The sequence below is a fragment of the Ornithorhynchus anatinus genome, chromosome 1 (genome assembly GCF_004115215.2).
Source record: "Ornithorhynchus anatinus isolate Pmale09 chromosome 1, mOrnAna1.pri.v4, whole genome shotgun sequence".
NCBI classification, from domain to species: Eukaryota; Metazoa; Chordata; class Mammalia; order Monotremata; family Ornithorhynchidae; genus Ornithorhynchus; species Ornithorhynchus anatinus.
Window position 1 is genome coordinate 173,009,119 of NC_041728.1, and position 25,621 is coordinate 173,034,739.

The 25,621-nt window shown below is 43.4% G+C and overlaps 1 protein-coding gene across 5 annotated transcripts in view; it reads right to left on the reverse strand.

Moving 5' to 3' along the window:
* The window catches only part of PTPN4 (protein tyrosine phosphatase non-receptor type 4), a 278,626-nt gene that overhangs the window by 140,532 nt on the left and 112,473 nt on the right, over positions 1-25,621 (reverse strand). For 2 of the 5 annotated variants that reach the window (XM_029061248.1, XM_029061229.2), the window contains exons 3-6: positions 23,227-23,334; positions 5,456-5,498; positions 5,279-5,378; positions 275-319 (exon numbers count right to left, since the gene is read on the reverse strand). In XM_029061248.1, coding sequence (XP_028917081.1) covers positions 275-319; positions 5,279-5,378; positions 5,456-5,498; positions 23,227-23,334 — 296 coding nt within the window. The remainder of the gene's footprint in view (positions 1-274; positions 320-5,278; positions 5,379-5,455; positions 5,499-23,226; positions 23,335-25,621) is intronic. The other 3 variants (XM_029061240.2, XM_029061260.2, XM_029061256.2) reach the window with 3 other exon arrangements.

Sequence of the window (25,621 nt, forward strand, 5' to 3'; positions counted from 1 at the left end):
ATCGCTAAGATTTTGAAGTTGCCCTATTTCATCATCAATGGTATTCACTGAACACCTTCAGTGTGAAGAGCACTGTACTAAGAGCTTACATAACATGTCTCACGTTACAATATGAGTTTCCTGAGGACAGAAGTGATTGTACCAGGAATGTTTTATGCTTACTTGATACAATATATTGAAACTTTCTCACTACAAATTAGAAATTCACTTCATAAAATTATAAAGGTGATACTCAATATCTTTACCCAAAGACTTACACAAGGATGCACCTTACCTTCCAGTAAGAATGTCTTGTTTAATTTGCAAAAAATACTGGTACCTTTAAAAAAATAGAAAATTATTGAATTAAACTTCAAAGGACTAAGAATATAAGCAATCTTTAAGCAAGCATGGCTTTGCTTTAGATACTCAGTAGTTAATAAAATAAAATACATGTAAAGGGGGTATTCTCACAAAGCCAGAGGTATTGTTAAATTATTTTTTAACCAAAAAAAATCACATTTTTAAAATTCTATTCATTAAATGAGAGGGATTCACATTTTTTAGCTTCATTTTTTGATTTTAAAACATGGACCAGTAATTCGTTTCTGAAAATGCCTCAAAACAGTCTTTTTGCTCTTGCCCATGAATAATTTCCCTATCACTGAAGAAAATCCCAATTTTTCATTTGACATTAAAACAAAACACTTTGCTTTATCTTCAAAACCTTAACAACTTCAAGGTTTTAACTTAAAAAGAGAAAAGTTAATATCTAAGAACCCAACCCCTTAACCTTTCCAGCTGCTTGCTGGCTCTAAAAACCCAACCTTCTGACATTCTGATTCCCACAGTGGGCAACTGTAATGTCAGAGAAGATTAAGCCTGTAAGCTCATTGTGGGCAGGGAATATGTCTCTTTATTATTGTATTGTACTCTCCCAAACACTTAGTACAGTGCTCTGTGCCCAGTATGCACTCAAAAAATGCGACAGTGATTGACAGGTAACATACAGCCGGCAAACCCTACAACAGCCAAAGGATGAGAGAAAATTGTCTTGAAATCCAACATTTTAAGTTAACTGTGAGGGCTATCCAATCCTACATATTGCAAAAACGATCCATTTACTCATCTAAATCAGAATAGCTTCATTTCTACAATAGCTTCATTTCTACCTGGAATTCTTTACTTCCAAACAAAGTTAGGATTACTTGTGACAGGAAACAATTATAATAGCTCCAAGCTGGGACAATCTTCCAGCTGCCAAAGATCATTCATTCATTCGATTCAATTCATTCGACTGTAGTTATTGAGCACTTATTGTGTGCAGGGCACTGTACTAAGCACTTGGGAGAGTAGTATATAAAAATGAAGAGACACATTCCCTGCCCACAATGAGCTTACAGTCTAGAGAAGAAGCGTGGCTCAGTAGAAAGAGTCCGGGCTTGGGAGTCAGAGGTCATGGGTTCGAATCCTGGCTCTGCCACTTGTCAGCTGTGTGACTGTGGGCAAGTCACTTAACTTCTCTGTGCCTCAGATATCTCATCTGTAAAATGGGGATTAAGACTGTGATCCCCATGAGGGACAACCTGATTACCCTGAACCTACCCCAGTGCTCAGAACAGTGCTCTGCACATAGTAAGCACTTAACAAATACCAACATTATTATTAGAGTGGGAGTCAGATATTAATATAAAGTACAGACATGATAAATTACAGGTATACCACATGGGAATGACCAGCCCAGGAACAACCTAGGTAGGTTAGACTGTAAGCTCCTTGTGGGCAAGGAATGTATCTCCCAACTGTTAATGTGTATTCTCCCAAGCACTTGGCACAGTGCTTTGTACACAGAAGACACTCAACAAATACCACTAATTGAGCCCCTAGATACACGGCCACTCTTTATTCTTTTTTCCCTAGAAGACCCAGTACCATTTCAAAGATGCGAAGGACTCTCCCTCCACTTAACCATGACAGAGCTAACACTTAAGGTATTTGTTAAGTGCTTACTACGTGCCCAGCACTGTTCTAAGCACCGAAGCACTGTTTGAAGCACAGCTCTAATGCAGCTGCGCATGAATTAAGTTCCAGCTCTGCCGTTTGTCAGCTGTGTGAATTTGGGCAAGTCACTTAACTTCTCTGTGCCTCAGTTACCTCATCTGTAAAATGGGGATTAAAACTGTGAGCCCCACATGGGACAACCTGATTACCTTGTATCCCCCCAAGCACTTAAAACAGTGTTTTGCACTAGTAAGCACTTAAATATCAACATTATTTTAGAGAAGCAGCGTGGCTTTGTGGAAAGAGCCCGGGTTTGGGAGTCAGAGGTCATGGGTTCAAATCCCAGCTCTGCCACTTGTCAGCTGTGTGACTGTGGGCAAGTCACTTAACTTCTCTGTGCCTCAGTTCCCTCATCTGGAAAATGGGGATTAACTGTGAGCCTCACATGGGACAACCTGATTACCCTATATCTACCCTAGCGCTTACAACAGTGCTGTGCACATAGTAAGCGCTTAACAAATACCAACATCATTATTATTATTATGAATCCTCTGACCACCAGGGTTTAGGAGGGTGCCATGATGCCACCCTAAATCACTGGCACTTCAAGATGGAGGGCTGTGGGGAAATGGGGTTGGAGAAGCTCTGGTATCATCGCCACAAGTAAGGCTCCCTCGGCTGTTGCTCCCACCGGTTACGCCGCCACCACCGGTTCCCGACAATCCTAGAGAATGGCTGTCTATTTTTTCCCTGCTTAACGGGTGCTCCTGATGCTCTCCCACTTTCGAGAGTCCTAACTGAAGTTGGGGAGCGAAAGAAAGGAACAGTCCAAAAAACCTCAAGCAGAAATCATCAGCTGATGACTCCGATGTAATAAACTTCCAGAGCCTGGGGCCACAGCGACATGGAACTTGGGTCAGAAAGGCAGCTTTCACTGCTGGCAATTTCTGGGGTGGTAACCCCTGATGTTACCTATACTGCCAGAGGGCATGTCAACTGCACACTTTTTGCAAAACTCCGCATCGCTTGGGCTTTTATCATTATCATTATAACTTGTCAGGTCTCCTGGGCATGACCAGACAAGAGCCTCATCATGCTCGATACTGACTTTCTTTATTACTGAACGTTTCTGACTTAGCTAACACCATTTTTCAGTTACCTTTCCAAGTAAAGGTTCAAGTTAACTACTGAAAACATACTCAAGATAATTGGAAAATGATTAAATATGAAGAATATCAGATATTTTAAAATGAAATATCATGCGGTAGTCCTAAACAGCTTTATACCAGGCAATAAAGGTTGACGTGCTGAACCATCAGACCAAACACTGATAATACATTGACTATCACTTGGGCCTGAGAGCATTAGATGTCACTCTTCCTTGGAATCTGAGTTGGAAAGGGCATGTACGTATATATCTTCAAAACTCATTAATCTTTCAGGAGAAGAACATCCTCTATACAAGATATTTAACTTTTAAAAAATTGGAATTTTAGTAGTTGAATCCTTAAAGATATCCCTTTTCCAGAAAACAAACAACCTCTTGGCATAAAGCTCCCATAGAGTCTCAAATTCAAGTGATTAAACTATAATAATCACTTTATCCACAAATGCATATACTGTTAATCAATGGAAAAAAGTTCCTTCACACAAAGATTTTGAGTAGAAGGGAAGGAATACTGAATCTAATTTAAGCCAAGAGAAGATTTAGAGAAACCAGGATGTGATTATATAAAATTTGAAATGTGGTTTGGACCTTCAAATAATTACCAAGAGGAATTTTACAGAGATTAATTACAGTGCTCTGCACATAGTAAATTTGCAATAAAATACCATTGAGTGATTTATTTTTCATATACCACTAAAAATGATCTTTTAACTCTCTCCCAAAAAAGAGTGAGGTCAGCTTTATCTTTAGCTGCATTTTGATTAAAATGGAATATGATGTCATTTTCAATGAGGAATAGCAGAAACTAAGCTATTCAAGGAATGTTTAAATCATCATGCTAATCATTTCTATCTTTAACGATTTGGTGCTCATTTAAAATATTGTGACTGATGAAAACTGCAGCATCTTTGCTCTCAACTCCAGTGGAACATATAATCACTGAATAGTAGTTATGCAGCACATTTTTCTAATCTCTTGGGAGGAGGCAATGGCAAACTATAACCTACTTACAAATACTTTTGGAATAAAATAGGTTCTGGAGGTTCTTTTTAAAGAATAAGAACAGACAACTCTGATTGTATGCTCTTTCGTTTCCCTAACCCTTCCAATGATACTAGTCAAAGCAATAGCAATAGCATCTCAAAATCTAAAGATCTACCCACGGCACCTTAAACCTAGCCCCAATTCGACATTAGATGGATAAAATAAAATACATGACCCCCATTGCAAGATGTGTGAAATCTAGGATTTGCACGTGGAGTTGGAAACTAGATTATGAAGTGGTTAAATTAGACCATGAATCCTAACAATCCCCTAGCCATACCGGATACCAATTACTCAGACATCTTCTCCCTAACCACCATCCATTATCAATGATTCCCACCCTAGACAATCTACACTAAATTTCAATCAATAAATCAATCGATAGCATTTATTGAATGCTTACTGTGTGTATGTATGTGTACGTTTTTACGTTTGTGCATGCTTGGGAGAGTACAGAACAACAAAATTAGGCAGATACGGTCCTTGCCCATAATGAGCTTGCAGTCTAGAGGGGGAGACAGACAATAATGTAAATAAATAATTTACAACATATAATTTAAAGACATTTACTTGGGCAAAGCCAATATGGAATGGTCTAAGAACCCAGGTGGAAATCAATCACTCAATCAATGACTTATCTAGTGCTAACTGTGTGCAGAGCACTGTCCTACAGAGTGATGACATTAGAAACAGAAGTACAAAAGCAAATGTTAATTGAGACCCATCTAGACTTAAGTGCATTCCAGGATCTAGTATTCCTTCAAATCTAGTGAAGCACTGGCCAGTATCTGATGATATCTGTAGGAAATACGAGGTAAATTTGTGAGCCAAAAAAGCTGCTACTCGACTACAGAATTTCTGATTTTGCCCTCAGAAAATGAAATGCCTAAAGAATGAGTTTTCACACAGAAATTCTGCTCCAGGAAAGCATCAAGTCAAATTCTCATTCTTCACAACCTTTGAAGAAAATTCCGTGCTGATCTAATCAACCCAACACTAGAGCTATACATCCTGAATCACTGCCGATTTTCCACGGGAATTAATTCTGAAGGGAATTTTCTGAGAAAATAAGCTCCTTACACCCACCTTGTGTATTCTTCTTGTAGCTTGTTGGGATCACTTACAAAAAATTTGACTCTAAAGTTCAAACTGTAAGGAGATCCTCCTAGAATTAATAAAAGCATTTCTAATTAATTAGGTTATCTTAATTCTTTATCTTTATAAAGTATAATACAAAAACATCAAAGGGATATATGTGCTCACTCTTTAACTGCTTCCTTATTGGTTTGTTTGGATCCAGCCACCTCTGAAAAATAAATAAATAACTATAAGACTGATTGTTTTGGGGATTTTTGTTTTGTTTTCCTTGAAAAAACATACAGAAAATTTACAGACTTGGAAACTAACAGATTAAGAACGGCAAATCAGATCCATAATAAAATCGACAGCAAAACCTAAAGGGCTTAGAAAGAATAAAATGGGAACCAAGTTAAGCTGGAAGCTTTGCAAACATTTGAGTGCTATGTAAACTGAATCTACCTCTGGATGGAGTCTTTTTTATTTGAATCCAAGTAACCAATGAATTTGTCCTTCATTCAGAAAATATCAGGACTTGCATTTGTCAAACTTTAGGTTTCAAAACTCCAGGAAAGGTAAATCTAGAGATGTGAGGGTAGGGAGGATTCGATTCATAAAACAAGAATTTTTCGGGCAATCTTCCATAAAAGCCTACCAACTCTTCCCATCCCTTTTCAGGCTTGAACAGGACCTACTTAGCATTTCACTGCAGAGGCCTTCTGTTAATTCTCATTCATTCAGTCAGTGGCATTTACTGAGCGCTTACTGTGTGCAAAACACTGTACTAACAGAGAGTGCAATATAACAATAAATAGACATATGCCCTGCCCATAACAAGTGAACAGTCTAGAGGGGAGACAGACATCCCTCTGCCATCCCCCCTTTACCTCTCCGCAGCTAAAGCCTCATTTTCCCCTTTTCCCTCTGCTCCTCCACCTCTCCCTTCCCATCCCCACAGCACTGTACTCGTCCGCTCAACTGTATTTATTTTCGTTACCCTATTTATTTTGTTAATGAATTGTACATCGCCTCGATTCTATTTAGTTGCCATTGTTTTTACGAGATGTTCTTCCCCTTGACTCTGTTTATTGCCATTGTTCTCGTCTGTCCGTCTCCCCCAATTAGACTGTAAGCCCGTCAAACGGCAGGGACTGTATCTGTTGCCGACTTGTTCATCCCAAGCGCTTAGTACAGTGCTCTGCACATAGTGAGCGCTCAATAAATACTATTGAATGAATGAATGAACATGAATATAAATGAATAAATTAAAAATTCTCCTTATCACTAGATTTTTAGGAAAAGCACTCTCCTCTTCCCTTATGTCTTTAAGTTCAAACCAGTTTTAGAAGTTGGGAATGACATTTAAAGAGAAGCAAAAATGGTTATAGTTCTATGTAGTACTTGAAGTCATATTTTTATTTTCTTGTTAGTATAGTGGTGGTTCTTCCCACCTCATCAATCAGTGGTACTTAAGCGCCTTCTGTGTGCACAGCACTGTACTAAGCGCTTGGAACGTACAACAGAATTGGTAGACACGATCCCTGCCCTCAAGGAATTTACAGTCCACCAGTCACACAGAAGACCAGAGTTGGATTCCCTCGTGGGGAGGCTAATTTAATTTTGTGAGGCAGTGTGATCCTGGAGAAAAGAAAGAATACCGGTCTGGGAGTCGGGAACCTTGGGTTCTACAACCAGCTCTGCCGGGAGCCTTCTATGAGAACTTGGACAAGTTACTTAAGCCCTCTGGACTTCAGTTTCCTCATCTGTAAAATGGGGATAAGATATCGGCTCTGCCTACCTCTGACATTTTGAGCACTCTGAAGGACAAGGACTTTACCCAAACTGGTGACCTTGCCTTTACCTCAGCCTTTAGTACATAGGATGAACTTGACAGAAACCACAATAATAATGATAATTTATAGACACCTTTCTCTGAAAGTTCTACTATTCCAAATGTACTGGAAAAAGGCACCACTGGATGATGGTAGCTCCCACGTGGACAATCGTATTTTTTGAGCACTTATGGTGTGCAGAGCACTGTACTAAGCGCTTGGAAGTGTACAATATAACAGACACATTCCCTGCCCACTGTGAGCTTATAGTCTAGAGGGGGAGATGGACATAAATATAAAGATATGTATGTAAGTCCTGTGGGGTTGGGATGGGGGATGAATAAAGGAAGCAAGTCAGGGTGATGCAGAAGGGAGTGGGAGAAGAGGATAGGAAGGCTTAATCAGGGAAGGCCTCTGGAAGATGTGCTTTCAATAAGGCTCTGAAGGAAGGGAAAGTAATTATGGACAGTCTAAAAACAGCTTTCCCAGTCACACAAAGACCTAATTTTTTGGTCTATCTAACCAGCTTTCAGAACCAAGTGTGACATGGCAGATGTGATCTTTGCAGCAAGTTGGCAAGTTACACTATAGAAAAGCGCAGGAAGGAGACCCAACACTTCTATTCTGTTTTCACAAACCTTAAGAAAGCACTGGCCACCATCAGAAGCTTCAGAGTCTGGAAATTATTTGCTAAATTTGGTTGTTCTGATGGGTTCATAATGATTTTGGACTATTTTATGTTGGAATGGCTGGCTATGAGAGCCAAAGTTGCCTTTCCAGTCCATTTGAAGTAGTGTGTCCTAGTGGAAAAAGCATAGGCCTGGGAGTCAGGAGGACTGAGGGTCTAATCCCGGCTCTGCCACTTGCCTGTTGTGTGACCTTGGGCATATAACTTCACTTCTTTGTGCCTCAGTTACCTCATCTGCAGAATAGGAATGCAATACCAGTTCTCCTTCTTACTCAGATTGTGAACCCCATGTAGGACAGGGGCTGTCTCTGACCCAATTATCCGGTACCTTTCACAGTATTTAGAACAGTGCTTGACACACAGTAAGCGCTTAACAAATCCCACTATTTTCATTGCTATTTGAAGCCGTTCAGTACATTTTACAGAGCCATTATAAAAGACGTTATAAGAGACGTGGATGCTGGTGTGAAATACATGGCAGCACCCGTGGGAAACTACCACTTCAACAGAGGACATGGACCGAGAATCATCTCTAGAGAAGCAGCGTGGCGCAGTGGAAATAGCACCGGCTTGGGAGTCAGAGATAATGGGTTCGAATCCCGACTCTGCCATTTGTCAGCTGTGTGACTGTGGGCAAGTCACTTCACTTCTCTGTGCCTCAGTTCCCTCATCTGTAAAATGGGGATTAAGACTATGAGCCTCATGTGGGACAACCTGATGACCCTGTATCTCCCCCAGCGCTTAGAACAGTGCTTTGCACATAGTAAGCACTTAATACCAACATTATTATTATCTCTAGTTTTAGAAACAGTCATTCACGCATTACTGTAATGCAAATGACTGCCCCAGAGGTACCTGATTACCCTCTATCTACTCCAGTGCTCTGCACATAATAAGCACTTAACAAATACCAACATCATTATTATTATTATTACCCACCCAAGAGGACATGCAAGTGCCTGTAGACTCCCCTACAGAATTAGCCAGGCATTAGGTGCTGATGATTACTCTAAAGAAGATCAAGGTAAGGTGCCAGCTTACTTCAGGAAAGCCACATGCACGAGCAAAAATCTATACTGGCAACGCCGAGCTGAAGGCCATCACAGAATTCTCCTAGGCTCCCTGGAAATAGTCGGGCTTGGGAGTCAGAGGTCATGGGTTCGAATTCCGGCTCTGCCACTTGTCAGCTGTGTGACTATGGACAAGTCACTTCTCTGGGCCTCATTTACCTCATCCGTAAAATGGGGATTAAGACTGTGAGTCTCATGTGGGACAACCTGATTACCGTGTATCTACCCCAGCGCTTAGAACAGTGCTCTACACATAGTAAGCGCTTAACAAATACCACAATTATTATTAAGACTGTGAGCTCCACCTGGGACAAGGACTGTCCAACCTGATTAGCCTGTATCTATCCCAGTGCTTAGTACAGTTCCTGACATATAGTAAGCGCTCAACAAATACCATAAAAAATTGTCTATTGGCTAGAATGACACAGTGCAATCATAAGAGTGACTGCTCTTTTTGATAAGAAGCTTCCTAAGGATCAGAAGACGGAAGCCTGAGGCACAAAAGCACTAGACATTCTGCAAACAACCACAGCAGCTAAGAGGAGTCTTTTTGCGTGTACAGCGTTAGAGACTGTGGGTCTCACTCTGGCCATGTAAGTCAGGTAGACACTCCACAGGGGAATTTCACCATTGGTGACATGGTCTCTGAGTACAAGGGAAGCAGCAGTGCCTAGCGGACAGAGCCCGGGCCTGAGAGTTGGAAGGAGCTGGGTTCTAATCCCGGCTCTGCCTCTTGTCTGCTGGGTGACCTTGCATGTCACATCACTTCTCTGTGCCTCAGTTACCTCATCTGTCAAATAATAAGGATGGTATTTGTTAAGCGTTTACTATGTGCAAAGCACTGTTCTAAGCACTGGGGGGGATAAAAGGTCATCAGGTTGTCCCACAAGGGGTTCATAGTTTTAATCCCCATTTTACAGATGAGGTAACTGTGACACAGAGAAGTTAAGTGACTTGCCCAAAGGCACACAGCTGGCAAGCGGCAGAGCCGGGATTCTGACTCCCAAGTCCGGGCTCTTTATACTGAGCTACGCTGCTTCTCAAATAGGGATTAAGACAGTGAGCCCCATGTGGGACAGGGACTGTGTCCAACCTGATTAGCTTGTATCTACCCCGATGCTTAGAAAAGTACCTGACATATAGTAAGCACTTAAGAAATACCTTCACTATTATCATTATTACAAAGGACCGTTCCGGAGAGTGGACCTGGTGCCAAATGACCATAATACACAAATTCGGAACTACCCCTTGCCTAATTCATTCATTCAAGTGTATTTATTGAACACTTACTGTGTGCAAAGCACTGTACTAAACGCTTGGGAGAGTACCATACAACAACCAACACATTCCCTGCCCACAACTAGTTCACAGTCTAGAGGGGGAGACAGACATTAATATGCATAAATAAATAGTACTTGGCACATAGTAAGCGCTTAAATACTATTATTATTATTAAAAATGAATAAATAAATTACAGATATATACATAAGAATGTATCTGCAAGTCTGGGAGGGAGGATGACTAAACAGCACTTCCCAGGATTCATTCATTCAATCAATCGCATTTATTGAGGGCTTACCGTGTGCAAAGCACTGTACTAAGCACTTGGAAGAGTACAATATAACAACAGACACATTCCTGTCCACAATGAGCTCACAGTCTAAAAGGGGAGACAGATATTAGGAGTAATAAATAGATAAAGAATAGATATATAAATATGTGCTGTGGGATGGGAGGGAGGATGAATAAAGGAGCGAGCAAGAGTGGCATAGAAGGGAGAGGGAGAAGAGAGGAGGGCTTAGTCAAGGAAGGCTTCTTGGAGGATCCCCAGTCCCGTCCAAGCAGCACACAGAAGAGCCTATTCCCTCCCCCGGCCATCTTCCCCTTCTCCTCTTAATAATAATAATAATAATGTTGTTGGTATTTGTTAAGCGCTTACTATGTGCAGAGCACTGTTCTAAGCGCTGGGGTAGATACAGGGTCATCATGTTGTGTCATTTGAGGCTCACAGTCTTAATCCCCATTTTACAGATGAGGTAGCTGAGGCACAGAGAAGCTAAGTGACTTGCCCACAGTCACACAGCTGACAAGTGGCAGAGCCGGGATTAGAACCCATGACCTCTGACTCCCCAGCCCAAGCTCTTTCCACCGAGCCACGCTGCTTCTTCCAGTCCGTCCTCCACCCAATTCTGGGCTGAGTAATTTTTTGGCCACCCACATGGTGAACTTGGCCCCTCCTCTCCACCTCTCCCTGGGCTTCAGGACTCAGTGGCGCTTGCATTTTTCAACATTCCTTAAGCCAGTGAAAATCTGCTACCACCAAAGCCTGCAGGAATCCTGGCTGGGGCTGTTTAGGACCACAAAAGCTTCTGCCACATGAGAAACAACTTTAGGAACCTGACCGAGACCACCTAAGTGAAATACAACTGAAAGGCAAGACTATTTAACCCCACAGACATTCCCCAGAAAAATAAAGATGGTGATTTATAGGGAAGAACAGTGCTGGAGTCCTCTTTTCTGTGGTTATTTAAAATCCGGGCAGGCTTCTGTCCACCAGTACCCATCGGAGACGTCACGGCCGCCACTTCAAGCCGTGTGAGCCCTAGTTGAGCCCGGATCAATCCATCAGTGGTATTTACTGAGTGTTCACCATGTGCAGAACAGTGTACTAAGCGCTCGTCTACAACGTGGATCTATCCCGCTCACCGCCAGCCCTGTGCTTGACTCTTTTCCACGTCTTTTCTCCCCACGGTCACATCTATGCAAAACCATTCCCCGGTTCCTTCCCACCTGTAGCCCAACGTCCCATTCCTGCCCCATCCTTGGGAAAGGAGGCTGGGCCAGGTAAGCCCTTCACAGTACAGTGCTCTGGACACCACAGTAAACGCTCAATAAATACCAGCGACTGACTGAGGGAGAGCTCAACCACTGGAGTGGGAGCAATCGTCAGAGCTGGGGCTCACCGTGCTGCTTAGAAAAGAGATTCGAGGTTCGAAACACCACCCCAGTCCTGGACCGTGGGGGTAGGGACCCAGAGGAAGGGAAGAAGCTTAACAAATATCACGATTATTACCTACCGGAAGCTAAAGGCCACACCAGTTGCTTCCTCTAGAACCATCCCCTGACTTTAACTACCTCTTGAAGTCCCACGCTCTCCTCTTTGGGCAACACGGAAACCATTAATCAGTCAGTCAATCGTATTTATCGAGCGCTTACTGTACACAGAGCACTGTACTAAGTGCTTGGGAGGGGACAATGTAACAATATAACAGACACATTCCCTGTCCACAAGGAGCTTACAGGCTAGAGGGGGAGACAGACATTGATATAAATAAATGGCACTACATTAAACGAGAAGTTCCCCATTTGCCAACCTTGCCTCCTCAATACTCTCTTGCTTTCCCTCCACATTTCTCCTCGTCCCCAGCTGCTCCCACAGCTCGAAACCCCTAGGTCCTCTTCCCCATGCCCTCCCTTCTTCTGCCTTCTAGTCTCAATTGCACGGAGCCAGAGCTCGAATTTAGGGATCCTGATTCTCAATTTGGCTCATTAGGTCAAATTCATTCATTCATTCGGCGGCATTCTAGGCTAGAGGTAGGAGGTGGGCCAGGGGAACTGCTTCTCAATCTTACAAAATCACTTATTGTGATAAAAGATAGAAAACATCCCTTCCTGTCCCACAGCACTTATGTACATATCTATAATTATTTATATTAATGTCTGTCTCTCCTCTTCTACACAGACAGCTCACTGTGGGCAGGGAACATGACCGTTATAATGTACTCTCCCAAGTGGTCAGTAAAGTGCTCTGCACACAGTAAGTGCTTCATGAATAAGATTGACTGACTGATTTGTCCTTGGGGTGGGGGAGGGTATTTCATGTCAATATTTTCACCTTCACATCACAGGCAAGGAAACTGAAGCCCCAGATCCTGAAACTAGTCTGAGAGCCACCTGCCAGTCCAAGCAGAGCCAGCAAATTAATTACACCAAATTCTAATAAATAAAAATATAATTTGTAATCAGTATTACATACTGTCTCTGTAGATCAGTAAAATGTTACCAGTGGAATTATGATTTCTGGGGGGTAAGGCTTCTAGTGAGCCACTGCCTGAACAGGATCAGAATGGATGCTTAGATATTATCGACTCTAAACTGCTAAAAATTGTTACCAAGAGCTTGTTTTAGTTCAATGAAAGTAAAACTGTCACAAATATTAAATTATACACCTGCTCCATAAAATATTCTTCTTTTGGCAAACATTACAATGTTATGTTACGTGCATTATATCTGAACTGAACCCTGAAATTCAGGATATTTGCTTCCAACGTAGTATGTAACGTCCGGAATGCAGATGAAACAGAAAAATAGGTTTTTACAAGGAACAGCATGGTTAAGAGCACGGATCTGGCTGTGTGAAGGTCCTAGGTTCTGATCAAGCTCTGCCACTCGTCTGCTGTGTGACCTTGGGCAAGTCACTTGAATTCTCTGGGTCTCAGTTACCTCATCTATAAAATGGGGACTGAGACTGAACCCCATGTGGGACAGAGATTGGGTCCAACCTGATTAGCTTGTTTCTACCCAAGTGCTTAGTACAGGGCCTCGTACACAGTAAACCCTTAACAGATAACATAACATTTTTAGTAAATGAAGCCATTTTTTAAAAAAATTCTTTCACTTTGAGGAAGACATAGTAGTAATTTCCAAGCCCCAAAATCAAACTTTAAAAGTCAAAAAACAAAGGCCGGGATGGGGGGGAGGGGAAGAGACGCCCTTTAGTGACACTTTTTGGAAGGTTGAGCAGCCAGAGAATTCCATCGAAGGAAAAAAGATCACCGTTATCACCCCAGCTAAGAAAGTTTCAGAATTAACTGACACAGTGTCACAGGAGGAAGTGGAGGATGAGTCGATCTTTCCTGAAAGCTTCCATGGGCACTGTGGCCACGACTGAGGGTCAGAAAGCTGCTGTCTCTGACAGACGAAAGATGTGGTAACTGGAAGTTCTGGAGGCAGGGAGAAGGCCAGAGCCCATTACACCTATTCACCCGTCATTCCTTTGGTAAAACTGCCACAGCCTCATTTGACTTTCCCCAGGGGGGGGAAACAAAGGCGCACTGTTCTACAGTTACCACCCAAAGTCAAAGGGGTGTATTTTTGACCACATACTTAACATTTAAAATTGCTTTCTGGGCCATTGACTCTGATGGTTAGGCGAGTAAACATACCGCTTTGTGAAGAAAAATACCTTCTTGTCATAAGGAGGGTAGAAATTGAGTTTGGATGCAATCCATTTCACCTCCCCATAAATCCAGAAGGAAACGGAGATCGGGATTGACTATGGCTTGAAAAGAGTTTCAGTGATTAAAAACTTCTCCCCAAACAAAATTACGGATCAAGATGAAGAATTAAAAGAGGTCAAGTAACCTGAAGAGTCACCTTTTCAAAACAATGATTTTTTTGTGAATTTAAAATATTCTACAACCCATACAGGAAAAGATCAAATGGGTTTACCATCTACCCGGCCCCTCCCTGATGTATCAGGAATAGAAGTTGGGCCAGCAGACCATGGAAGAGATTCATGTCTGGGGTCTGTTTTCTCAGAGATGTTAAGTGACTTGCTCAAGGACCCACAGCAGACAAGTGGGTGAGCTGGGATTCGAACCCAGATTTGGGGAATCTTGAGGGCGGGCTACACTGCTCTTACTGGGTGAGGTTGGGATTTGGTTCTGTCTGGTTCGGCCTGACCACCGGTGGTATTCATGAGATTCAAATGCTCCTGCCTGGACTTCAGCCAAATCCATCATCAGGAGGCTTTTTGCCCTGCTGTTCTGCCTTGGCACCCATCAGAAGTTGATAGGGAGAAACTATCTGGAGGCCACGTTGGGCGTGGGCTCTATGTGTGTATGTGTGTTTATTTTGGGGGTGGGGAGAGTGGGGTAGACAGGAAGAAACCACCTATCTGGCGCAGACACATCCTGTCATCTTGATTTCAGATAGCTGGGAAGCTGCCGGATGGGATATGAGATTAGGCCTGAGTAGACAAATATGACCTCATAATCATCTGCTTTTGGGAAAGCTTGCCTAAGGATAATTAAAATAATGGACACAGTAAGGGTATTGATTAAGCACTTTCTGTATGCAGAGCACTGTACCAAACGCTGGGAAACAATGTACAGGTGGGAACTAGATGTACGGCCTGTCCCTTGAGGGGCTCACATTCTAAACAACAGCAATTTAGGAGGCACTTACCATGTGTTGAGCGATGCGCTACACACTGGAATATATACAAGATAAGCAGATCACAGCTGCACAGTCCTCATTTCTCACAGGGCTCACAGAACAAAAAGGAGAGACACCAGGCATTTTATCCCCATTTTCTAGATGGAGGAGAAGTTAAGTGGCCTGCCCAGAGTCCCCCAGCAGATGAGTAGCAGCGCTGGGCCTAGAACCCGTCTCCTGACTCCCAGTCCCTTTTATTCATTCATTCATTCAATTGAATTTACTCAGCACTTACTGTGTGCAGAGCACTATACTAAGCACTTGGGAAAGTACCACACAACAATAAACGATGACATTCCATGCCCACAATGAGCTCACAGTCTAGAGGTAAGAAGATAGACATCGATACAAATAAATAAAATTACAGATTTTATACAGGTGCTGTGAGGCTGGTGTTGGAGGGGGGAGCAAGGGGATCAAGTCAGGGTGGCACAGAAGGGAGTGGGAGATGAGGGAAAGTGGGACTTAGTCTGGGAAGGCTTCTTGGAGGAAATGTGCCTTCAATAAGGCTCTGAAGGGTGGGAGAGTAATTGTCTGCCAGATTTGAGGAGGGAGGGTGTTCCAGGCCAGAGGTAGGACGTGTGACAGGGGTCGGCGATGAGACAGGCGAGATCAGGGCACAGTGAGAAGGTCAGCAGTAGCGAAGCTAAGTGTGCAGGCAGGGATGTTAGAAGGAGAGAAGCGAGGTGAGGTAGGAGGGGGCAAGGTGATGGAGAGCTTTAAAGTCAATGGTGAGGAGTTTTTGTCTGATATGATAGGGAGGCAGATGGGCAACCACTGGAGATTTTTGAGAAGGGGCGGTGACATGTCCTGAATGTTTTTGTAAAAAGATGATCTGCAGCGAAGTGAATTACAGACTGGAGTGGGGAGAGACAGGAGGCTGGGAGGTCAGCAAGGAGGTTGATGCAGTAATCTAGGCGGGACAGGATGAGTGATTGTATTAATTTGGTAGCAGTTTGGATGGAGAGGAAAGGGCGGTTTTTAGCAACGTTCTGAAGATGGGACTGGCAGGATAAAATCCCTTACTCTCTCCACTGGAGTTATGCTGCTTTAAGGGATTTCTCCATTCCTTTCTGATTTTCATTTTGTTAAAAAGGCCATTTTTTTCCTAACATCTCAAACTATCTCCCCATTGTTTCTTCTCCACTATTTAATTTTATGAACATAATTAAATAGGAAAGACAATTACCCAGATAAAGGGGCTGCTGCCCAAAGGAGAGGAATGAAATCTATAGATAATCCCAAACCTCGATAAATCAAAACTACAGATAATCCAAACCTCTTAAATTTTTCAACTCTACCTGCCACTCCCCCAACCTCCCCCCCGGCCACCTCCAACCTCCAAAAAACCATTTTGGAGATCTGCTGCTAGAAAAAACCATATACTTTCTATATTTGCTTTGCGTGCCCCCCAACACCCATCCAACTCTGGCAGATGTACTAATGAGTACCACAATCCCAAGAGACAAGAATAGAAGGAAGGAGAAGAAATGGGCACAAATCTAATCCACAAATTAGACTGGCAAGGCTTGAATAACTAAAAATTAGCAGAATAACATGCAGCTTCAGATAGGCCAATTAGAAACTAATTTGGAGAAGGAAGCCACCATGGAAACTGTTACCCAGTCACTAAAGTTCCAGAACAAAATAGAACAATCTCTCCCACCTAATGAAAAAACCCAGTAAATTTCCAAAAGAGGGATTTGACAAAATTCCAGTTCTCGTTCCCAGATAGGAATTAGAATGAAATACTCCCTTGTAGCACCTGGCATCACTAAAAAGAGAAACAGCTCATCAGAGAGATTAGAAAATTGCAGCAATGCAGAGAATGTTTCAAGAAACTTTAAAACAATGCTGTGTCTTGACCTTGCGTGCTCCCCTAAAGAATATCATCAGGGAAATACAACGCCTAAAAAAATGTATCCTTTCAAAATCCTCTCTACACATTGAACTTGGGCTACCATCAACCAGTATTTGTGCCCACTGCATCCAATGAAACTAAGAATGGAATTTACTCAGATCTCCTCTTTCATCTCTCCGATCAGATGACACAAAGCCCTGGAGATTGATCTTCAATCATTAAAAGCTAACTCCTCAGTCGGCTTTTAGGGATGCAATCGAAGTTTTGAATTCCAGAGATTTCAATTACCAATTCCAACTGAACGTGGAACATTTCTAGATCAAATATCAAACGGTTTCCTAATGAATTTAGGAAGCTTCGACTTCCTTGGAGAGTGGAAGGACATCGGAGGGGGCGTGGGGGTGTCTGAGAGTCAGGGTTCTGCGGCTGGATGATCCCCCAAACTCCTACTGGGGTCCCCGGAGCTAGAGAGTCATCCAGGGCTCCCCCTCTTTCCTGTTCTCCACAGTAGGAGTGAAGTCTGGCACCGAGAGCAAAGGCCCATTCCAGGAATATAATGCTAACTCTGCATGCCCTACTTAAAAACGGATATGTTGTTTTCATTTCAGTAGACACCTTGGAACCTAGCAAAGTACAGCTGCACCTCAGTTAGTGCTCTTTTTGGTTCCATGAAAACAACATGAACCATTTTTAAAGAGATAAAACCATAATTTGTATAGTTCAGTGATCAAATAGTGTCAGTATAGACCAATGATGGAATAGTCTGAAATCAATTTTGTACCTAAATAGGAATTATCTTTCACATTCTCTTACGCAAAAAAAATTTTGTGCTAATAGACTACAGAAGTCTATGCTAAGAGATTTTTCACTAACTAAACAGATCTGTCATTAGCTCTGCTAAATTGAAATGGGTTATAATCACCCTATTCAAGATAGTCAAAATGCTTCAGTTGAAGGCTTCTCACTCAATACACTCAGTTATTCCGTCACGTAGCATTATCTAGTGGAAAGAGTAACGGCCTGGGTGTCGGATGACCTGAGTTTGAATCCCATCTTTGCTCCTTGCCTGTTGTGTGACCTTGGGCAAGTCACTTTAACTTCTCTGGGGATTAAAATGGGGATGAAATCCTAATCCCTCTTATTTAGACTGTGAGTCCCATGAGGGGCAGGGTCTGCAGCCACTTGATTCCCCACAAGTGAGGGGGAAGGGAAGTGCTTAAGGTACGTAAATTCCGCAGCACTAACTCCAAATGAAAATCTAACATGTTAGTGGAAAGAGCACAAGGAATCAGAGGATGTGGGTTCTAATTCCGACTCTGCCACTTGTCCTGGGGCAAGCCACTTAACTTCTCCGTGCCTCAGTTATCTAATCTATAAAATTGGGATTAAGACTGTGAGCCCCACAAAGGACAACTTGATTACTTTGTATCTACCCAAGTGCTTAGAACAGTGCTTGGCACATAGTAAGCGCTGAACAAATGCCATTCTTAACATAACTACGACAGAAAGAAGTGACGTGTAATACTTGATTATAAGTTTTGTTACGGTACTTACATTGTGCTGAGCACTGTACTAGAGACAAGTTAATCAAGTAGGACAGAGTCCCTGATCGAGATGGGGCTCACAGCCCAAGTAGGAAGGAGGAGGATTTAAGAAATTAAGTGATTTGCCCAAGGTCACACCACAGGCAGGAAGCCTAATCATCTGATTCCCAGGCCTGTGCTCTTTCCACTAGGTCATGCTACTTGCTACTAGCTGCTCAGCGTGACTCAGTGGAAAGAGCATTTTTTGGGCAAGTCACTTAACTCCTCTCTGCTTCAGTTACCTCATCTGTTAAATGGGGATGAAGACTGTAAGCCCCACGTGGGACAACCTGATCACCTTGTATCCTCCCCAATGCTTAGAACAGTGCTTTGCACATAGTAAGTGCTTAACAAGTGGCATCATTATTATTACTCACCTGAGTTACTGTACTGGGAAGACCTGTACTGAAGTTCTACAACTGACTTCAATAGGGTTGCTATAACCCTACTGTGAGAAGCGGCTTGGCCTAGTGGCAGAGCACGAGCCTGGGAGTCAGAAAGTCATGGGTTCTAATCCCGGATCTCTGCTGTGAGACACTGGGCAAGTCACTTCACTTCTCTGTGCCCCAGTTACCTCGTCTGTAAAATAGGGATTAAGACTGTAAGTCCCATGTAGGACAATCTGATTACTTGTATCTACCTCAACATTTAGAACAGTGCTTGGCACATAGTAAGTGCTTAACAAATATCATAATAATAATAATTATTATTATTCCATTTAGCATAGATACTGATAGCGAGAAGTAAACTGATTTGCCAAAGGTCACACAGCTGACAAGTGGCAGAGGCGGAATTAGAAACCACCACCTCCACCTCTGACTCTCAAGCCCGTGCTCTTTCTTTTTTTTTCGATATATGTTAAGCGCTTACTATGTGCAGAACACTGTTCTAAGCGCTGGGATAGATACAGGGTAATCAGGTTGTCCCACGTGAGGCTCACAGTCTTCATCCCCATTTTACAGATGAGGGAACTGAGGCACAGAGAAGTGAAGTGACTTGCCCACAGTCACACAGCTGCCAAGTGGCAGAGCCGGCATTCGAACCCATGACCTATAACTCCCAAGCCCGGGCTCTTTCCACTGAGCCATGCTGCTTCTCTTTCCTGTAAGCCTCCCAGTAAGCACTCAATAATTACCAGTGACTGGTGCTAAGCGCTTAGTACAGTGCTCTGTACACAGTAAGCTCTAAATAAATATTATTGAAAGAACAAATTGGTTGATGTGGACTGGACAGCCATATCTGATGTGACCCTACCTGAAGGAGTATTGAATTGTGGAACATGCCGAATGGCCTGATGCCTTTAAGTCAGTGGTGTTTATTACGGGCTCACTCTGCACGGAATCCCGTACTAAGCACTTGGGAGAGTACAACATAATATATTTGGCAGAGATGACCCCTGCCTTCAGGGAGGTTATAGTCTAGTGGGGGAGAGAGACATTAAAATAAATTACCAGTAGGAGAAAGGGGAGAATATATGAATAGGTACATAAGTGCTGTAGGGTTAGGGGTCAGGTGAGTATCCCAGAATCAAAGCACGGATGGGTGATTTGGGGCTGGGTGGGGAGAGAATTGAGGCTTTAAGAAGTACAGACCTAGGTGCATAGGTGATGCAGAAGGGAAGGCAAACAGATGGTATTTGTTAAGTGCCTACTATGTGCCAAGCACTGTTCTAAGCATGGGGTAGATACAAAGTCTCCCCCGATTAGACCGTAAGCCCGTCAATGGGCAGGGATTGTCTCTATCTGTTGCCGAATTGTACATTCCAAGTGCTTAGTACAGTGCTCTGCACACGGTAAGTGCTCAATAAATACTATTGAATGAATGAAGTAATCAGGTTGTCCCACATGGGGCTCACAGTCTTGATTCCCATTTTACAGATGTGGTAACTGAGGCACAGAGAAGTGAAGAGGCTTGCCCAAGGTCACACAGCAAACAAGTGGTAAAGCCGGGATAAAAACACAGGTCCTCTGACTCCCAAGCACGTGCTCTTTCCACTAAGCCACGCAGCTTCTGTTAGATGTAGAATTGAGGGTTTGGATGTGATTTTAACAGGGCTGTGAAGATGGGGAAAGTGGTGGTCTATCAGATGACTGGAAGTGGGAGGGAGTTCCAGACTAGAGGTTCAATATAAGAAGCAGCGTGGCTCAATGGCAAGAGCACGGGCTTGGGAGTCAAAGGTCATGGGTTCAAATCCCGTCTCTGCCACTTGGCAGCTGTGTGACTGTGGGCAAGTCACTTCACTTCTCTGTGCCTGTTACCTCCCTCTGTAAAATGGGGATTAAGACTGTGAGCCTCACGTGGGACAACTTGATTATGCTGTATCTACCCCAGAGCTTAGAACAGTGCTCTGCACATAGTAAGCGCTTAATAAATACCAACATTATTATTATTATGAGCTGGGTGGAGTCAGCTGCAAGAAGAGGAGACTGAAGGTACGGCGAGCAGGTTGGCGGTAGAGGAGTGGAACGTACAGGCTGGGTTGCAGTGGGAGACGAGTGAGGTGAGGAAGGAAGGGGAGAGTGCAGTCCAAGAGCCGGAAATCCTTGGGGAGGTCCAGTGCATCCCTCTCTAAACAGTTATGGAGCAGAACTGCCATAGTTAAATTTCGCATTCTCTTACATGAAGAAAGTTCTTGCTGACACAAATAGAGCTGTCTCTTTGCTGCCAAAACACAGAAACTGTTTTATACTATTTGTTGAGCGCTTTAATATGTGTCAGGCACTGTACTAAGCACTGGGTTAGATACAAGCTCATCAGATTGGGCACAGTCCCTGTCCCAGAGAGGCCTCACAGTCTTAATCCGCATTTTGCAGATGAGGACTCAGATGTAAATGAGGTGGATGGGCAACCACTGGAATTTGTTGAGGAGTGGGGTGACACGTCCTGAGTGTGTTTGTAGACAAGTGATCCAAGCAGCAGCGTGAAGCAGCTTGCCCAAGGGCACACAGCGGACAAGGGGTGGAGTCGGAATGAGAACCCAAGTCCTCGGACTCCAAGGACTAAGCTCTTTCCGCTAAGTCCCGCTGCTTCCCTACTCTCTGACAAGTCATTGTGAGAAAGCCACTGAATCGATGCTTCCAAGCGTCCCGGTTACGGAAGGCAGCTAACTACCCAGGCCACAGTTGCTCGAGACAGTTGGGGCAGCCTGGGTCTCCCTGGAGTTTAGCCGGCTTGCTTATGTCCCCATCTCCCCTCACTGGCAATGGCCACATAATAATAATGTTGGTATTTGTTAAGTGTTTATTATCTGCAGAGCACTGCTCTAAGCGCTGTTAGATACAGGATAATCAGGTTGTCTCACGTGAGGCTCACAGTCTTCATCCCTATTTTACAGATGAGGTAACTAAGGCCCAGAGAAGTAAAGTGACTTGCCCACAGTCACACAGCTGACAAGTGGCAGAGCCGGGATACGAACCCATGACCTCTGACTCCCAAGCCCGTGCTCTTTCCCCTGAGCCACGCTGCATCTGCTCTCTACACCAGTTCATTATTTTGCTAAGCTTTGTGGAGCCCTGCTCCTAGTTCAATGGAGAGAGCACTGCTGTGGGAATCAGAGGACCCGTGTTTTAGTCCCAGTTCTGCCTGAAGAGAGTTCAGTGGGAGGAGAGAATTTGTGCACTGTGCAACATCCTTGCCCTTGGGGCCTGCCAACTTCTTCACTGTGCCCCAGAGGGGACAAGGGCATGCAAAGTACCACCCCACTGAATGTCAAAGCCTTGAATCCACTCCTCGGTGTGGGTCCTCGGCCTCCAGCTCAACCCAGCATTCCCAACGGGAGACTCCGCCCCTCTGGACCATACTGTCTAAAGTGAAAAATGTGGCCAATCTATGGTGCAGAGTCAACCGGAGCTGTGTTTTATTCACAAGTTCAATATGAAATTGGAAGAACACTAGCTGGTGTTCTGGTCTAAAAGCAAATACCCCCCTTTCTGGGTTGGGGAGGGAAACAGTTAATAGTCGCCCCACCCCACGCCCCCCACCCCGCCCCATCAAAACGTTACAATGCTTAATAGTCGTCGTCCCCTTCCCGCTCACCAGTCAAATCAAAAACATAAACAAAAATCCCATATTCGATGCCAAAGAGCAGTACATCTTGAATTTAATCCCCTTCACGTTTTCTCCCCCAACCTTTATTGCTTCAAAAATCTTAACTGAAAGAAGAAAGAAGCCTTTGAACAAGAGCCGCCCGGCCTCAGAATTTGTAAAAACGATTCTGAGGATCAGAAATTAAACTATAACCATTTCGCCATTCCATGCTCTATTTTCTATTTTTACATAAGGAAATCTAAATTACACTCACTGTCCTTACTACGTGAGAAAATAAAGTGTGCCCTCCACTTTTTTTTTTTTTAAAAAAAAACAGCTTTCTGTTGTAGGTGGGTTGGAAATAGAGAGCAATTCAAGAGTTAACTGCAAAATTACAATTTATACAAGTAGCATACTATAATTTTATTCAAGAAGAAAAGAAAGGTTAGAGTACACAAAAAGGAGAGAGATTTTATTCAGAAAGGTTCAAAGGATATAAATCAGAATTTCAAAGCATGATGTGCATTATGCACTGCTATGGGACAATTAATCTGAATTGAAGAGTAAGAAAAACGGCTTTAAGAAATTGATTCAGAACATAATTAAGATTCAACTTACTGGGTTATCTGTGGAATCATCAGCCAACTGTAAACCAAAATAATCTCTTTCAGTCAAATCAAGGTGTGTGAAGACTATATCCAACAGAACCTGTCCCTGATCATGTTTCTAGAAGAAAAATGAAATAAAAACGATTAAGGAGTGCACATGTTTACAGAATTTAACCAGGCCCTTTTGTGTTCTCTATGAAGAAGGTGAATTTCTTCTAGAGGAATCCTTCAGAAAGATTTAGCTAGGACACATTCCTGGAAAACAACTAGGGAGAAATGTATAGCTCAAAATTCAATTACATGACAAATTTGAAGCCAATCCTGAAATCCTTGAAGTCAATCCTGAAATTCTGTGATGAACCTTACTGTAAACTCCCCTTAGAGGAATAGTTATTGCCGGATGGACTTTTAACTGTTTAAAATTTCCAAGAACTTGCAAAACTTGCCAGAGAGAGTTGTCCTTTGGCTTTCTAAGCATACCCCATTGCCAACGACATTGTATCACTAAGTGTGAGGTTGGCCGATAAGCCTCAAGTGCGGCACTCCAGCCTTTCGACAGAGGCTTGAAGTATCCATCAAGTTGGAATCAAATCAATCCATCAGTGGCGTTTATGGAGAGCTCGCAGTGTGCAAAGCACTGTATTAAATACTTAGGAGATGACACTAATAACTGGGGTATTTAATAATGTTGGTATTTGTATTTGTTAAGCGCTTACTATGTGCAGAGCACTGTTCTAAACGCTGGGGTAGACACAGGGGAATCAGGTTGTCCCACGTGGGGCTCACAGTCTTCATCCTCATTTTACAGATGAGGTAACTGAGGCACAGAGAAGGGTATTTGTAAAGTGCTTACTGTGAGCCAAGCACTCTTCTAAGCACTGGGGTGGATACATGCATATCGGGTTGGACACAGTCCCTGTCCCACATGGGGCTCACATTCTTAATCCCCATTTTACAGATGAGGGAACTGAGGCAGAAAGAAGTGAAATGACTTGCCCGAAGCCACACAGCAGACAAGCGGCGGAGCCGGGATTAGAACCCATGAACTTTTGACTCCCAAGCCCGTGTGAAGTCACTTGCCCCACATCACACAGCAGACAGGTGGCGGAGCCGGGATTAGAGCCCACGACCTCTGACTCCTAGGACCGTGCTCTATCCATTACTCCATGCTGCTCCTCTACAATAGAGCTGAAAGACACGATCCCGGCCCACAAGGAGCTGACAGTCTAAATAGAGGGGTAGCAGGCGTTAAAATGAACTGCAGCTGGGGACATGGCTGAGGGTGAGGATATGGGCAAGCCATTTCTCTGGCCCTCGGTTTCCTCACCCATAAAACTCCTCTAAAAATGCTGTGGGGTTGAAGGTGAGGTGAACATTAGTTTAGTAGGTACTTCTGACTCAAGTTAAGATGGAATTTCCTAAAGACTGTCTCGGGAAAGGAGTGAACCCAGAGAAACCTTCTGGTACTGTCCGCTCTTTAGCGATATTCTTGGTCTTTTGAGAAGCAGCCTGGCTTAGCGGCAAGAGCACGGGCTTGGGAGTCAGAGGTTGTTGGTGCTAATCCCGTTCTGCCACGTGTCTGCGGTGTGACTTTGGGCAAGTCACTTAAAATCTCTAGGCCTCAGTTACCTCATTTGTAAAATGGGGATTAAGACTGTGAGCCCCACGTGGAACAACCTGATTACCTTGTATCTACCCCTGTGCTTAGAACAGTGCTTGGCACATAGTAATTACTATTATTGCGCCTAAGAGGGACGTTCTTCCCCAGCAACCCCAAGTTCTATGAGGCCCTCCAACCTACTATGCACATGGCTCTTTGAAGGCACTTCAGGCTTCATCAAGCAGTTTCCTAAGTGCCAGCTGAAAGCTATATGATTACCATCATTGAAAAGAGTTGGTCCTTTGGTTAGAACACTAAGGCTGCCAACTGTGAAACTGCATCGATGAGTATGAACATCACTGAGAAGACACTATTGCAATCTGCCCACAATAATAACGATGACGATGGAATTAATCAATCAGTGGCATCTACTGAGTGCTTACTGCACGCCCGGCACTGTACTAAACACTTGAGAGTACAAGAGACTTGACAGATATGTTACCTGGCCACGGGCCTACAATATGCTAAATACTATGCTAAGTGCTGGGTTAGTGTATTAATAGTAATAATAATAAAAATGATGGCCTTTATTAAGCACTTACTATGTGCCAAGCACTTTTCTAAGTGCTGGGGTAGATACAAGGCAATCAGGTTTTCCCATGTGGGGCTCACAGTCTTCAGACTGGATGCGGTCCCTGTTCCACATGGGGTTTGCAATCTAATAGGGATGAAGAACCAGGACTTTCACCCCCATTTTACAGGTGAGGAAACTGAGGCACAGAGCAATGACTTGCCCAAGGTCACA